Source organism: Lithobates pipiens, unplaced genomic scaffold (genome assembly GCF_037356315.1).
Source record: "Lithobates pipiens isolate NorthernLeopardFrog02 unplaced genomic scaffold, aLitPip1_a1.2 Scaffold_18, whole genome shotgun sequence".
Taxonomy (NCBI): Eukaryota; Metazoa; Chordata; class Amphibia; order Anura; family Ranidae; genus Lithobates; species Lithobates pipiens.
Genome location: NW_027507758.1, coordinates 146,696,330 through 146,712,769, shown reverse-complemented (window position 1 = coordinate 146,712,769; position 16,440 = coordinate 146,696,330). Strand labels below are relative to the sequence as shown.

The window sequence follows — 16,440 nt, the reverse complement described above, 5'->3', positions numbered from 1 at the left end:
TTGTTTATAGAAAAGAAGCTGGCTACCTTCACGTTTTCCCTCGAGGCAAAGAGGTCTATCGAAGGAATCCCCCACCTCTGGGTGATCATTTCGAAAACCTCCTGTTTGAGAACCCAGTTGCCTTCTCTCAATGTTCTCCTGCTGAGGAAATCTGCCACCTGATTTTGCTCCCCCTTCAAGTGGACTGCTGACAGGGACAGGACATTTGCTTCGGCCCACCTGAGGATGGCTTTTGTTAGGGCCCATAAGGATTCGCTCCTGGTGCCCCCCTGTCTGTTGATGTAGGCTACCACTGAGGAATTGTCCGACCTGACTTTTACATGATGCCCCCGGAGTTCTCCCTGAAAGGTCCTGAGAGCCAGATCTACTGCCCTCAGCTCCCTCCAATTCGAGGATCTCTTCGACTCCCTCCTCTCCCAGGTACCCTGTATCAGGCGGGAGTCTAGGTGTGCACCCCAACCTGAGCTACTTGCATCGGTTGTGACCACCCTGGATATTGGTAAAACCCACTCTAGGCCCTGGGACAAATTTGCTCCCTTTCTCCACCACCAGAGGGACCTCTTTACCTGGTCCGGAACAGACACCAAAGAATCCAGGGTCCCCTGGCTGTGATCCCAAACCTTCAGTATAAATAATTGCAGGGGATGGTAATGTAATCCTGCCCACTGGACCGCCGGGAGCGTGGACGTCAGCAAACCCAATGCCGACATGACCCTCCTTACTGAGATCTGGTGGCTGCCCTGGAGAAACAACAGTGCCTTGTCTACCTTTTGAATTTTTTCTGAAGGGAGGAAGACTTTCTGTACTGTTGAGTCCAACACATACCCCAGGAAGGTGACCCTCTGGGAAGGATCTAAGTTGGACTTCTCCAGGTTCAGAAGCCAACCCAAGTTTACTAACAGGTCTCTTGTTATCTGTAAATCTCGAGTCAACTGTGTCGGAGAAGGGGCAAACAGGAGAAGATCGTCGAGATACGCGATCACCGAGATTCCCCTGAGACGCAGATAAGCCAGAACTTCTGCCATTACTTTGGTGAAGATCCGGGGGGAAGAGGATAGCCCGAAGGGAAGTGCTTTGAACTGTAGGTGTAACACCCCTACCGAGGTTCTTACTGCCAGTCTGAGGAAACGCTGGTGGGTCTCTGCGATGGGAATATGCAGGTATGCATCTTTTAAATCTATCGATGCCATGAAACAGTTTGGTGGAAGAAGTGCTTTCACCGAGTAAACTGAATCCATCCGAAACCTTTTGTAGGTGACTGAGACATTCAGAGGCTTCAGGTTCAGGATAAGCCTGAACTTTCCCGAAGGCTTGCGAACCACAAACACGTGGGAATGGAAGCCCCTGCCTGTCTCTCCTGCTGGGACCCGTACTACCACTTCTTGTTCCTCTAACTCCTGCAGAGAGGAAAGAAGGGCAGACGATTTTTCTGCACATTTTGGCAGCTCGGTGACAAGGAGTCTCAGAGGGGGGAGTTCTGAAAACTCCAAACGGTAACCTCTTCTGATGATCCCCAGCACGAACTGATTGGAGGTGATCATCTCCCACTGTGGGAGGAAGGCCCCCAACCTTCCTCCCACTGTGACCCTGTCACTGAGACTTTTTGGGCTGTTCAGGAGGGCGAAAAATTGCTCCCCCGCGCCCTTTGCCCTTGAGCCCCCAACTTTTCTTCTGCCAATCAGTTCTAGGGGCTTCAAACTTCTTCTGAGGATGAGTCTTTTTCTTTGACTGCTCCCCAAATTTCCTCTTAACGGGAAAGGCCTTTTTCTTATCCGCCGTGCAATCAAGCACTGCTTCAAGACCTGGCCCAAACAGCAAGTCTCCTGTAAAAGGGATCCCACAAAGCTTTGCTTTGGACACATTGTCCCCCTGCCAGGTCTTCAGCCATAAAGCCCTCCTAGCTGAGTTGGTCAGAGCCGAGGACCTTGCAGACATTCGCACGGATTTAGCTGAAGCATCCGCAATGTATGCTATCCCCTTAAGCAGCATGGGAAAGGAGGATAGAATGGTCTCCTTTGCCGTCCCTGCTTCAATGTGCGCGTTAATTTGGGTAAGCCAATACTCCATATTACGAGCCACCACTGTGGCTGCCATGGCCGGTTTAAGATTCCCCTGTGATGAGTCCCAGGCTTTCTTTAGGAGTGAATCCATCCTTCGATCCATAGGGTTTGAAAGTACCCCCATGTCCTCGAAGGCCAGATCAGTGTGTCTGGACACCTGGGAAAAAGCAGCATCTAATCTGGGAGATTTATTCCAGATGAGAGCCTCCTCTTCCGAAAAAGGAAACCTTCGTTTTAATGCCCCAGAAAAGAAAGGTTTCCTCTCAGGATCCTGCCATTCCTTCTTGATGGCATCGATCAAGACGTCATGCACCGGGAACACCCGCTTTTTCTGTTCCCCCATGCCCTTGTACATCTGATCATGGAGTGACAATGCCTTCTTTTCCTCTTGTATGCCTAAAGTGGTATGAATAGCTCCTAAGAGCTCATCCACTTCCTCCAGGGAAAGCTTATACCGTGAGGTTCTACTGGATTCCCCATCCAACCCCTCATCGTCAGAATCCCCTTGGGAGTCTGAGCCGACACTGTCAACCTCTTCCTCAGCTTCCTCTCTGGGACCCCCTGGATTCTCTCCACCTGCAGGAGGAACATCCACAGGGCTAGATGGTACACTCTGCTGCGCTGGTGTAGGAGTGCTCTGGGGCTGAGGCCACTGTAAACTAGAAAAAAGTGTTTTGAAGGACTGGAAAGTATTAGAGAGTTCCTTCACAGAAGCCGCCAGATCTGCCCCCTGTTCTGCTGCCTGCTCCCTAACCAATCCCTCAATACACTCTCTGCAAAGTGCCTTGGACCAGGAATCCCCCATAGAGGCTCTACATGAAGGACACTTCTTCCTAGAACCATGGGGGGACTTGCTTGTGGCTTTCTGAAAGACAGAAATAAAAGAGAGAGCAGCATAACATTAAAAAAGAAAAAGAAACACCAGCGCTACATAGAGGACCACCGGGAGTGCCCCCCCCAGGATCAACCACCACCAGGATCCCAGACGCACTGCCCTTCCCCCCGACCACCAAGGGGGAAAAAACACCAGTGGAGCTACTGGTTATAATGTAAGGGAACACCTCCCCAGGGTTCCCCTTACCTTTGAGTGGCTGGTGCTGTTATCTCCAGGAGCCTCTGCTTCAGACATTCTCCTGTTGAGGAAGAGTGGTGCGAACGTGCCTCCTACAGCTGCCTGTACAACTTTAGAAAGAGAGGCTGCACCAGCCGAACGCTTGGTCCCCTTTCACGTGCCGCGTCCGGAACCGGAAGACGCGGATACAACGAAAAAGTCCGCCCCCACCGGAACTGACGTCGCCCGTCATCCGGTCTGGCCTCCAGCTCCAAGCCGACTGCTAACACAGGGGGACCTTGGACGTCTCGTTGCAGCGCCCCCCTGGGCGAACGAAGGGATGGACCGCCCCAAACTTCCTGCTTTCCCCAAGCGAAGTTTAGAGTGCGTGTAAAAAAGGTCAGTACGAGGGTCCAGCTCCCCAGCCGACCGGACTGCCTACCCTGTTGCAGCACCCTCCTGGGTGAACGAACAGGAGAACCTCTAAAACTTCCTGCTTTCCCCAAGCGAAGATTAGAGTACATGTAAAAGACGGTCAGTCAAAAAACCAGCTCTCTGGCCGCCCAGACTGCCGAACCTGTCGTAACACCCGCCTGGGCGAACAAACGGATGAACCTCTAAAACTTCCTGCTTTCACCAAGCGAAGATTAGAGTACATGTAAGACGGTCAGTACGACAGATGATCGGACTGCCGAACAGAGTCAGAGCTCCATTTCAGATACGTAGCCTCAGTTTCGCCAACTGATTTAGCTAAGGTTCCTTAGCGGTGTCTCCCCGCCGGAGGAAACACCATAACTGAGGAACAGAGGGAGGACGAGGCTTAAATCTTGAAATTGAAGGAGGCGTTTCCTTAGAGGGGAGGAGCCAGGGTCTCTCTAAGGTGGCTGTCCTGAAAGACGAACTTGGGAAAAAAGACAAGCGCAGCCTCCATAGTGTAGTAAACAAGATGAACAATATTAATGATTATTTACCAGGGATGGAAGCCAAAGCCCGGATGGTCCCAGAGGCTGAGGAAGAACCAACATGCATTGAAACGCGTTCCTATCACCCAGCGCACACTCCCAGAGGTGTCAGGCATTCGTTCCATTAAGGCTTTGGCTTCCATACCTGGTCGGGGTGGCCCCCTGCAGCAGTGGCTTCCTCCTGCCTGTGCTCTTTCACAGCGGCTCCAGGTTCAAGAGGCGGCAGCTTTGACTCTTTCCTCTTTTCACAAGTTCCCCTCTTGTGAGTGCAATTTTATTAATAAATAAATACTGTTCACCTGTTTACTACACTATGGAGGTTGCACTTGTCCTTCCCCTTTTGTTTTCACAGTGTCACAGCAATCATCCATGGCTGCTTCAAGCTGCACCTTCTAGCTAGTAATCAGTAGCAATGTATACACATATAAACAATGAGACGGGTAGCCCAATTGACTATATTTTGTCTTTCAGGTTTTACTTTTTAAATTTCTGCAATTATTTTATGGTTTGCTACATTTCAATTTCCCTGAGTCCCTTTTATCCATACCAATAAAGTCATTGCCACTACACGTGGCACATTTTATGCAGGGTTTTCCCTCGGAAGAGCACTCTGCAGAGGATCACTTTTTAGAGGGCATTTGACAGGGATTGAGGAGATCTTGTAGCCTGTTTTAACAACTTTACAATTTATATTGGCTTTGTGGTGGGTTTTATAACAATCCCTTGTGTGTTATGAGCTACTGGGCAGTTTTCCCTACCCCTGGACCCCGGACTTAGAAAGAAGTTTTGACTCAAAATTGTCCGCCGGCTCGGCCGTCTGTACGCTAGTCCGCCGGACATTTGAAATGAATGGACTTGCTCACACGGGGAAAAGTCCATTAATTTTGAACGTGGCTCCAGGTAGCCGGGACTAGTGCAGGAGGTCAATCCTGATTAGTCTTCCACATACTACATAAGCCCCCTCTTCTCGGGCCTAGTGACTGGTTGACTGTTGATAGAACGAAAATGTTATGTTACCCCATGCCCATCAGCACCAGTTATTTCTCCCAGCTGTAGTGACAAAGATCACGACATCAAGGGTGATAGTGGAGGGTTAGTGACACGGTCTCCTCTAAAGCAATCATGCAACTTTTTCCAATATGGCAAACATACAGGTTCACTTGAAGATTCAACATCTATGCAGTGCAAAGGCCTACCTTTAACAATTTAGTTTATATGCAGTCAGGTAGGCATTCAGACTGCTGGTACTGAACGAATAGATCAAGCCTGATGTTAATGTATGTTGTTGGGTTTAGAAATGGCCATACAAATCAGAGGGCATCTGGATATGGTAGCACAATCAGAGTTTGACCTGTATTTGGCCCTAAAAAAGATGAAGGCAGCTAGCTGTCTAAGAAAAGAAAATGGCTATACACATTGGATCACAGCTGGATATGGGAGCATGATCTAATTCTTGCCTGCATTTGGCCCTAAATGAAGGCGGCTGCTACGACGTATGGTGGGTTAGCAGTTCCCCAAAAGTAGACATCCCAACTGGCCTATCCAGGGCTTTTTTTCCCCAGAGGGAACTTGGTGGAACTCAGTGCCACCACCTCTGGCTCAGACCCTTGGGTGCCTGCTCACCACAATCACTTGTAAACACAAAAGTCCGGTTTCTGTGTTTACAAGTGACAGCTCTGCACTCTGTCTGTAATCCCCCTGAACTCTGCTCTCTGTATGTAATGAAATCCTGGTATTTAATGACCCTTTAAGACCCTCCAACTGTTCATGAAATTTGACTGACCACACCCACTATTTTATGTGATTTGGAGAGTGTGTGGGTGGAGGGGTCTTGGTTGAGTTCCAGCACCTATTGTTTGAGGAAAAAAAGCCCGGGCCTATCTAACCAAATATCTTGCTGTTACTAAAATGCCTATATAGGTATCACTTCACGCAATTGTTTTCTGGGGATAGACCATTTGCTGTGGCTCCTCTTGAAGGACAGGTCTTTTATAGAGAACCCTACCACAGTCCACTATCTGAAACTGCAGGATATCCCCAAATACTTGGGAGGTCTCCTGTCACCTAACCTGCCCCCGATGCCTTTTCTCATCAATCCCTCCCCTCCTTCCTGGCTTAGAGGAGCCTGCAGTATAGACATTGGATTGGTTCCAAACTCACTTGTTTTCACAGCCTAATTACAACAGATGGTGTGAAATTGTTTAATGTTTTACAAACCGCCTATAAAGCTTCCCAAAACGGAACTGTCCCGGTATTTGCAAATAAAGCGCTCTGTTACCTCTATGATCCAAGCCCCTATAAATGAAGTGTCTCTGACTTCCTTGAACAGAAATACAGAGACAACACACATTCCCCAGGCTTGCTCATGTTGCTGTACAACTCATATCTCACTGGTTCCTTAACACTGCACCACACCTATATCGAGTGGTACAGTGGTAAAGTGGGAGATTAAAATACAATCAGAAAATTATCTACATTTGGGACACCACCAAGTCACACTCTCAGTGTCCTAGTCTTGACAACAAACTATAAAGTTTTATATCTGGTAATTGGTCCCTACCAATCTTTCTTATTTCACCCCGGGTTGCACAGCGAGCTACTTCCACAGCTACTCAGCCTCAGGATCCTATCTACATACATGGTCGACTTTCGACAGTTTGATTCTTATGGACATGGGTAAATACTTAACCTCACACTGGATGTCCTCTCAAGGCATCAATTTGGAATTATAAGATGTTTGACGGTAACTAAACAAACCATCGCAGATACCTGGTTGCTTAACTCTTGCTTTCACTATCTGATGTTAAATCTAGACTTCCACTGTTCCCTGAGGTCACTAGTGAGGGAAATGCGTCAGGGCAAGCGCCTTGACAGTGATGTCATCATGCACAGCCGTGATGGTCTATGTTGGATCTATAGACAATTATGTTGTGTAAGTGCATAATCTTTTAATAAATACGTTGTATAGTGCATTATAGAGCTCTTTGTATCTTTTATGTATATGATTAAGAGTCTGGCTGTTTTAAATTGAAGTACCAGTGATCTGTGCACGTGACTGTAGGGGATCTGCTAGAAAAGAACTAATCACCTGGGGTCCATTCTGATGGTAAGTGGATTGCCCATGTGATATCATTATTTTATATTTGGCCTGCAACCCAGGGCTTTAACCTCTGGTAAGCAGGCTGAGTGCTCACATGGTGGGTGACAGTGTATGGAAGTAGCTGTAAATACCTTGCTGAAGAGCTACCCTAATCTATGCTCATGTGGTGGGTGACGGTACATCAAAGTAGCCGCTAACAGCTTGCAGAAGATACACCCTGATCAGAAATATTTTCGATGAACTCTGTGAATTCTACAGCATGTCACTTTATTGTACATAGCACTTTTTACTTATTTATTTGCACAGATGATACGGATGTTATTTTATTGTTTGATGTACTGTTTTTTTTATTTCTTAAATTAACACAGTAATTGTGGTATCTATTCATATTTACGAATGGTTTTGCACTGAGATACTAATTCAAAAGTGTAAAGGGATAGCGCACCTATACTGTATATCTGTATGCATTAAGCTAGACTTCATTGAACATTTTCCAATGCAAAATGTGGCCCCTTTCACATGGAGCGGATACGTTTTGACGGACTCTGCTTGCTCAGCGGGGATCGATCTTCTGATCTCCACTGAACAGGTGGATAACAGGTCCATCTCCGCTCACTGTGCAGAGATGGACCTGTCATAGTCCTGCTCTCCTCTATGAAGAGTTCGGAAGAAAATGGACCGCCTGTCTTTTTTTATCCAATCCGTGTTGCCAGCCGTCTGTTTTCAGCAGATTTTGTTGGATCGGATGTCACGCTGACACCCGCCTCCCCATAGAAAACAATGGGTGGTCAAAATGGGTCCACCTGAAAAATGGACCTGATCAGTCCAGTCATGTGAAAGGGGCCCCAATAGTGATGTTATTAGACACTGTGTAAAAATTAAAAAACAAAAACGCATCCTGGGATCTGTGTGGCTCACACCTCCTGCACAATTTTATTGTCATATGATGTACCTGTTACATCTGCACCCTACTGGCCTATGGGGTCTGAAATAACTCTCCTTGGCTCTGAGGAACCCTCCCCCTCCCACCATCTCAGCTCCCTCTCTTGTCTCTTACTCAATAATATCTGTCCTGAGCCACTTGGGTTCAGATTGTTTCTCTATATAGAGTCGAGTTAGGAGGTTGGGCTTTTCAGGCTTCACTTGTATTGCTGGTCACTGAACAGCCCAATGAGACTGAATGTTATGCAGTAACTTTCTATCTCGTAGAATAAGCAATGTGGATGTTCAATTACCTGTATATTGGGTCTTCCAATAAAACACATTGAACGAATAATGATGGCTAAATGTAAAAATCTACTTGACAAATAATGTGGCAAAAATATATTTACATTGAAAAGCAAGTATCACTGGTGATGAAGAGTCAATGGTACTTCCTTTCCCATCTTTCCTCTGGAGCTGTTTAAAGTCATGTTTGCTTCTTTTAAATGTTCCGGATCCTAGGTTACAAAAAAAAACACACACAACATTGTTTAAGTTTTAATTTAAGATTAAAATGATTCTAAAAGTTATAATTAGTCGCGCAGAACCACGGGGGGGGGGGGGGACGTCGCGCAGAGCCACGGGGGCGGGGGACGTCGCGCAGAGCCACGGGGGCGGGGGACGTCGCGCAGAGCCACGGGGGCGGGGGGGGACGTCGCGCAGAGCCACGGGGGCGGGGGGGGACGTCGCGCAGAGCCACGGGGGCGGGGGGGGACGTCGCGCAGAGCCGCGGGGGGGGACGTCGCGCAGAGCCGGGGGGGGGGACGTCGCGCAGAGCCACGGGGGCGGGGGGGGACGTCGCGCAGAGCCACGGGGGCGGGGGGGGACGTCGCGCAGAGCCACGGGGGCGGGGGGGACGTCGCGCAGAGCCACGGGGGCGGGGGGGACGTCGCGCAGAGCCACGGGGGCGGGGGGGACGTCGCGCAGAGCCACGGGGGGGGGGACGTCGCGCAGAGCCACGGGGGGGGGACGTCGCGCAGAGCCACGGGGGGGGGACGTCGCGCAGAGCCACGGGGGGGGACGTCGCGCAGAGCCACGGGGGGGGGACGTCGCGCAGAGCCACGGGGGGGGACGTCGCGCAGAGCCACGGGGGGGGACGTCGCGCAGAGCCACGGGGGGGACGTCGCGCAGAGCCACGGGGGGGGACGTCGCGCAGAGCCACGGGGGGGGGCGTCGCGCAGAGCCACGGGGGGGGGGGACGTCGCGCAGAGCCACGGGGGGGGACGTCGCGCAGAGCCACGGGGGGACGTCGCGCAGAGCCACGGGGGGGGACGTCGCGCAGAGCCACGGGGGGGGACGTCGCGCAGAGCCACGGGGGGGGACGTCGCGCAGAGCCACGGGGGGGGACGTCGCGCAGAGCCACGGGGGGGGACGTCGCGCAGAGCCACGGGGGGGGGACGTCGCGCAGAGCCACGGGGGGGGGGGGGCGTCGTGCAAAGCCACGGGGGGGGGGGGGGACGTCGCGCAGAGCCACGGGGGGGGGACTTCGCGCAGAGCCACGGGGGGGGGGGGACGTCGCGCAGAGCCACGGGGGAGGTGGGGACGTCGCGCAGAGCCACGGGGGGGGGTGGGGACGTCGCGCAGAGCCACGGGGGGGGGGGGGTGGGGACGTCGCGCAGAGCCACGGGGGGGGGTGGGGACGTCGCGCAGAGCCACGGGGGGGGGGGGGGGACGTCGCGCAGAGCCACGGGGGGGGGGGGGGGGGGCGTCGCGCAGAAGCCACGGGGGGGGGGGGGGACGTCGCGCAGAGCCACGGGGGGGGGGGGGGACGTCGCGCAGATCCACGGGGGGGGGACGTCGCGCAGAGCCCACGGGGGGGGGGGGGGGGGACGTCGCGCAGAGCCACGGGGGGGGGGGGGGACGTCGCGCAGAGCCACGGGGGGGGGGGGACGTCGCGCAGAGCCACGGGGGGGGGGACGTCGCGCAGAGCCACGGGGGGGGGGGGGGGACGTCGCGCAGAGCCACGGGGGGGGGGGGGACGTCGCGCAGAGCCACGGGGGGGGGGGGGGACGTCGCGCAGAGCCACGGGGGGTGGGGGGGGACGTCGCGCAGAGCCACGGGGGGGGGGGACGTCGCGCAGAGCCACGGGGAGGGGGGGACGTCGCGCAGAGCCACGGGGAGGGGGGACGTCGCGCAGAGCCACGGGGAGGGGGGGACGTCGCGCAGAGGCCACGGGGGGGGGGGGGGGGGGGGACGTCGCGCAGAGCCACGGGGGGGGGGGGGGACGTCGCGCAGAGCCACGGGGGGGGACGTCGCGCAGAGCCACGGGGGGGACGTCGCGCAGAGCCACGGGGGGGACGTCGCGCAGAGCCACGGGGGGGGACGTCGCGCAGAGCCACGGGGGGGGACGTCGCGCAGAGCCACGGGGGGGGGGGGGGACGTCGCGCAGAGCCACGGGGGGGGGGGGGGGGACGTCGCGCAGAGCCACGGGGGGGGGGGGGGACGTCGCGCAGAGCCACGGGGGGGGGGGGGGGGGGGGGGACGTCGCGCAGAGCCACGGGGGGGGGACGTCGCGCAGAGCCACGGGGGGGGGACGTCGCGCAGAGCCACGGGGGGGGGGGGACGTCGCGCAGAGCCACGGGGGGGGGACGTCGCGCAGAGCCACGGGGGGGGGGGGGGACGTCGCGCAGAGCCACGGGGGGGGGGGGGACGTCGCGCAGAGCCACGGGGGGGGGGGGACGTCGCGCAGAGCCACGGGGGGGGGACGTCGCGCAGAGCCACGGGGGGGGGGACGTCGCGCAGAGCCACGGGGGGGGGGGGACGTCGCGCAGAGCCACGGGGGGGGGGGGGGACGTCGCGCAGAGCCACGGGGGGGGGGGGGGGGACGTCGCGCAGAGCCACGGGGGGGGGGGGGGGGGGGACGTCGCGCAGAGCCACGGGGGGGGGGGGGACGTCGCGCAGAGCCACGGGGGGGGGGACGTCGCGCAGAGCCACGGGGGGGGGGGACGTCGCGCAGAGCCACGGGGGGGGGGGGGGGGGGGCGTCGCGCAGAGCCACGGGGGGGGGGGGACGTCGCGCAGAGCCCACGGGGGGGGGGGACGTCGCGCAGAGCCACGGGGGGGGGGGGGGGGACGTCGCGCAGAGCCACGGGGGGGGGGGGGACGTCGCGCAGAGCCACGGGGGGGGGGACGTCGCGCAGAGCCACGGGGGGGGGGACGTCGCGCAGAGCCACGGGGGGGGGGGGGGACGTCGCGCAGAGCCACGGGGGGGGGGGACGTCGCGCAGAGCCACGGGGGGGGGACGTCGCGCAGAGCCACGGGGGGGGGGGACGTCGCGCAGAGCCACGGGGGGGGGGGGGACGTCGCGCAGAGCCACGGGGGGGGGGACGTCGCGCAGAGCCACGGGGGGGGGGACGTCGCGCAGAGCCACGGGGGGGGGGGACGTCGCGCAGAGCCACGGGGGGGGGGGACGTCGCGCAGAGCCACGGGGGGGGGACGTCGCGCAGAGCCACGGGGGGGGGGGGGACGTCGCGCAGAGCCACGGGGGGGGGGACGTCGCGCAGAGCCACGGGGGGGGGACGTCGCGCAGAGCCACGGGGGGGGACGTCGCGCAGAGCCACGGGGGGGGGGGACGTCGCGCAGAGCCACGGGGGGGACGTCGCGCAGAGCCACGGGGGGGGACGTCGCGCAGAGCACGGGGGGGGGGACGTCGCGCAGAGCCACGGGGGGGGGGACGTCGCGCAGAGCCACGGGGGGGGGGACGTCGCGCAGAGCCACGGGGGGGGGACATCACGCAGAGCCACGGGGGGGGGACGTCACGCAGAGCCACGGGGGGGGGACGTCACGCAGAGCCACGGGGGGGGGACGTCACGCAGAGCCACGGGGGGGACATCACGCAGAGCCACGGGGGGGGGGGGGACATCACGCAGAGCCACGGGGGGGCAGCACGCAGAGCCACGGGGGGGGCAGCACGCAGAGCCACGGGGGGGCAGCACGCAGAGCCACGGGGGGGGCAGCACGCAGAGCCACGGGGGGGGCAGCACGCAGAGCCACGGGGGGGGCAGCACGCAGAGCCACGGGGGGGGCAGCACGCAGAGCCACGGGGGGGGCAGCACGCAGAGCCACGGGGGGGCAGCACGCAGAGCCACGGGGGGGGCAGCACGCAGAGCCACGGGGGGGGGCAGCACGCAGAGCCACGGGGGGGGCAGCACGCAGAGCCACGGGGGGGCAGCACGCAGAGCCACGGGGGGGGCAGCACGCAGAGCCACGGGGGGGGGGCAGCACGCAGAGCCACGGGGGGGGGGGGGCAGCACGCAGAGCCACGGGGGGGGGGCAGCACGCAGAACCACGGGGGGGACAGTTCGGAACCTTGAATACTGCAGAAGACACAGCGGCAGAACCCAGGGAAGCACAGCAGCCTGTCGTCTCACCTTCCTTGTCGCCCATGTCGGTAGGTTCGCCCAGCCTCTCTCGGAGGACCCGGGTAGACGGCTCGTCAGGGGCAGCAGATGGAAGGAGATGATAGGATTGTACAGATCCCACAGGGTACACGCCGCTCCGTATAGATCGCCCTTCCAATCACGGATCGCGATCTTGTCATCAAATGCCGTGCAGAGTTTACATCCGGGTACACCCTTAGTGCATCATGGGAACTGTAGTCTCATTTGCAATACGGCGTTCTCATTTGTGTATAGCATACCTTACGTTAGTAATACAAAGCAATTACGTTTAGTAATAATCAGGGAAACAGGACGTTTTGTATATTCATACAAATATATACAAACATGTATACTCATACTCATAGAAGAACTCGTGTCCATTACATGTAGTGTAGCCAAATATATCGCCCCCGGTGGTTCAGTTGTGTACTGCACGGACTCTTAGTGGATTTCCATAGGATTTCCAGTACCTAGCTGGCCTATACAGTGTGTGATACGGATGGTAATGTTGGGGAATTGTTCACACTTCAATGAGGTTGCTGTTTTGTACTTGCTTACAGAAAAACAAAAAGATATGGAGCTGGCTGCAGGATTGCTATATATGCATTTACTGGAGTGTGGCGGAGCACATGGCTGCTCCATTTGTCACCATTGCACCTTACCTGATCTGGGGACAGTTTGTAAATAATACCTCAGTCACAAACTACAACCCCAAGCAGGCCCTCAATCCAGGGCCAGATTAAGAACATCATGGGCCTGGTGCTGAGGATTTTGGTGGGGCCTTTTATAAACAATAAATAAATAAAAATGCAAACTGTTTTTTGTGATAACAAATTAAATTAAAGAGAGAGAGGGAGGATGAGAGAGAGAGAGAGAGAGAAAGGGGGTGAAAGAGGTGTGAGGGGTAAGGGAGGGAGGATGAGAGAGAAAGGGGGGGATGGGAGAGAGAGGATGCACATGAGCATGTGTGGGAATGACATCAACGCAGCCTGGCCAAGGCAAGTGACGGAAGGCACAGAACCCAGAAGGAAGACCGGGTGAAGATGGAAGTGCCCGGGCCCCGCCGGACTGATCACAGCACAGCACTGGAGGGCTCAGTCTGACAGGTAAGTGTACCCTAATGTGCTAATATGCTGGGCATACTTGTACATTATGGCATAACCTACCCCAGGGCCTCTAAAAAGTAGTAATGCTAGAAAAGTTTACTACCGCTTTAATATCACAGGAGCCTCTCATGGGGCCCCCTACTGACCTTGTGGCCCTTGGGCAGTGCCTAAGTGCATAGTTGTCAACATTTCAAAAATATTTTCAGGGACGCTTTTCTTTACAAGTGCTATATTTAGAGTAGCTGACATCCCCTGTGTTCCTCTATACATCACAATAGTAATTACAAAATGAAATAAGTACTAATAATGGGACAGAACAAATATGAGGACTGTGTGATTTCCTTTAGTTGAACTGACAAAAGTGCCCATTCTAGAGCTGGTAACATTGAGGATATTCAGTATAATTTTAAAGAACAGTTTTTGTGGGTAAGAGGCATAGGGGAGGAGTATGGATGGTATAAAAGTGGCAAGTATGTGCAGGTGAGGGAGAGGAATGTGGAGGGTCTAACAGTGGGCACTATGTACATGAGAGGAGTGCAGAGGGTATGGCAGAAGGCACTTTGTACAGGAGAGGAGTGTGAAGGGTATGACAGTGGGCAGTATGCACAGCAGAGGAGTGTAGAGGGTATGACATTGGGCACTATGTATAAGATAAGAGTGTGGAGGGTATGACAGTGAACAATATGTACAGGAGTGTGGAGGGCATGACAGTGGGCACTATGTACAGGAGAGAAGTGTGGAGAGTAGGACAGTAAGCAGTAATTACAGGAGAAGAGTGTGGAGGAGGGTATGACGTGGGCACTATGTATAGGAGAGGAGTATGGAGGGTATGACAGTGAGTAGTATGTACAGGAGAGGGGTGTGGAGAGTATGACAGTGGGCGCTATGTATAGGAGAGAAGTGTTGGAGGTATGACAGTGGGCACTATGTATAGGAGAGAAGTATGGAGGGTATGACAGTGAGTAGTATGTACAGGAGAGGAGTGCGGAGGGTATGACAGTGGGTAGTATGTACAGGAGAGGAGTGTGGAGGGTATGACAGTGGGTGCTATGCATAGGAGAGAAGTGTTGGAGGTATGACAGTGGGCACTATGTATAGGAGAGGAGTATGGAGGGTATGACAGTGAGTAGTATGTATAGGAGAGGAGTATGGAGGGTATGACAGTGGGCAATATGTACAGGAGAGAAGTGTATGACAGTGGGCATTATTTACAAGAGAGGAGGAGTGTGTAGGATATGACAGCGGGCGTTATGTATAGGAGAGGAGTGTGTAGGATATGACAGTGAGCAGTATTTACAGGAGAGAAGTGTGGAGAGTATGACAGTGGGCACTATGTATAGGAGAGAATTGTGGAGAGTATGAGAGTGGGCACTATGTATAGGAGAGGAGTGTGTAGGATATGACAGTGGGCACTATGTATAGGAGAGGAGGATGAAGTAATCTGGGAAGGAAAAATGTAAAGGTTTGTGGAAGGATGTTTAGGGACTGCGTAGTGGTTAAGTGGGCCATAGATGGATTGAAATTACACCAATTAAGCAGAGACCAGCCATAGTCAATCTATGTATGGGCTAGCTGGTTTTACACAAGTCAACCTATTAACCGACTTGAGTACAACCAGCCTGTCAGGTTTTCCCCAAAACAATCAGTGCTGCCAGCTATAGTTAACAACACTAATCATTGTATTGACTGGCAGAACACAATAACACTGCGGGAGTGATTGCCCCATTCACAGGTCAGCGGGTGAGAGGGTGTGTGGGGACAGGCTGGGGAGAGATACTAGTCAGTCCCTGGGTAGGCACTGGTTAGTATCAGAGCCAGATACACACAGGTTACATACGCCACCATCGTTAGAGCGAGAGCAATAATTCTAGCACTAGACCTCCTCTGTAACTCTAAACATGTAACCTGTAAAAAATGTAAAGCAAAATCGTGCTAACTTTAGTGTTTTTTTAATGAATGAAACAGTTTCTTTCCCAAAAAAAGTTTGAAAAATTGCTGCGCAAATATCATATAACATAAAAAGTTGCAAAGACCACCATTTTATTCCATAGGGTCTCTGCTAAAACAATATATAATGTTTGAGGGTTCTGAGTAATTTTCTAGCATAAAAAAAATGATGATTTTTACATGTAGGAGAGAAGTCTCAGAATGAGCCTGGGTGGCGAGGGGTTAATTATCATAAGTTATCTACAAATAATTATTATAAGCTCTGTGAGGTCATCCTCTCCGTCTGCTGCCGAGTGTTCCAGCTTGTATTTATACTGTCGCTCTGTATGTAGCTTCTGACAGGCTGCGCAAGGAGCCCCGTATCTCTGGAACCATAGATGATAGCAGCCCCATATTTGAACCATTGCTGGAGTGGGTCTTTAGCTACCTATCCCCCAAATGTGGGGTCTCTGTGACTCCTGATCGCCGAGCTACAATTCTCGAAGTCGGTCTTTTTTTTTTTTTTTGGCAAATGGGCCTATCTTGAGAAAGGGGCCTGGAGCTGCAGCTCCAATAGCCCCTATGTTAATCCGGCCCTGCCTCAATCACCTTCCTGGCTATTATTATTTATTGCAGGTATTATAAAGCAATCATAATATACACAGCGCTTTCCACCCTACCCTCAAGCAACGCACAATCTAAGGTCCCTAACATAGTAGGTGAGGCAAAAGAAAAAAAAAAAGACACAAGTCCATCAAGTCCAACCTATGTGTGTGATTATATGTCAGTAATACATTGTATATCCCTGTATGTTGCGGTCATTCGTGTGCTTATCTAATAGTTTTTTTGAAACTATCAAATAAAAAGTAAAATAAA

At 54.3% G+C, this 16,440-nt stretch overlaps 1 protein-coding gene and 1 long non-coding RNA gene across 3 annotated transcripts in view; one reads left to right on the top strand and one right to left on the bottom strand.

Moving 5' to 3' along the window:
- Positions 1-12,693, bottom strand: part of TSNAX (translin associated factor X) — a 44,259-nt gene extending 31,566 nt beyond the window's left edge. The window contains exons 1-2 of the mRNA XM_077486233.1: positions 12,524-12,693; positions 8,505-8,612 (exon numbers count right to left, since the gene is read on the bottom strand). Coding sequence (XP_077342359.1) covers positions 8,505-8,612; positions 12,524-12,539 — 124 coding nt within the window. The 5' untranslated portion in view covers positions 12,540-12,693. The remainder of the gene's footprint in view (positions 1-8,504; positions 8,613-12,523) is intronic.
- LOC143987490 (uncharacterized) overlaps positions 1-16,440 on the top strand; it is a 28,169-nt gene that overhangs the window by 8,928 nt on the left and 2,801 nt on the right. The window contains exon 1 of one of the 2 annotated variants that reach the window (XR_013276651.1): positions 12,786-13,638. The exons of the other annotated variant lie outside the window; for it this stretch is intronic. This is a non-coding gene — a long non-coding RNA (uncharacterized LOC143987490). Of the gene's footprint in view, positions 1-12,785; positions 13,639-16,440 lie in introns of those variants that run through there. 2 annotated transcript variants of the gene reach the window in all.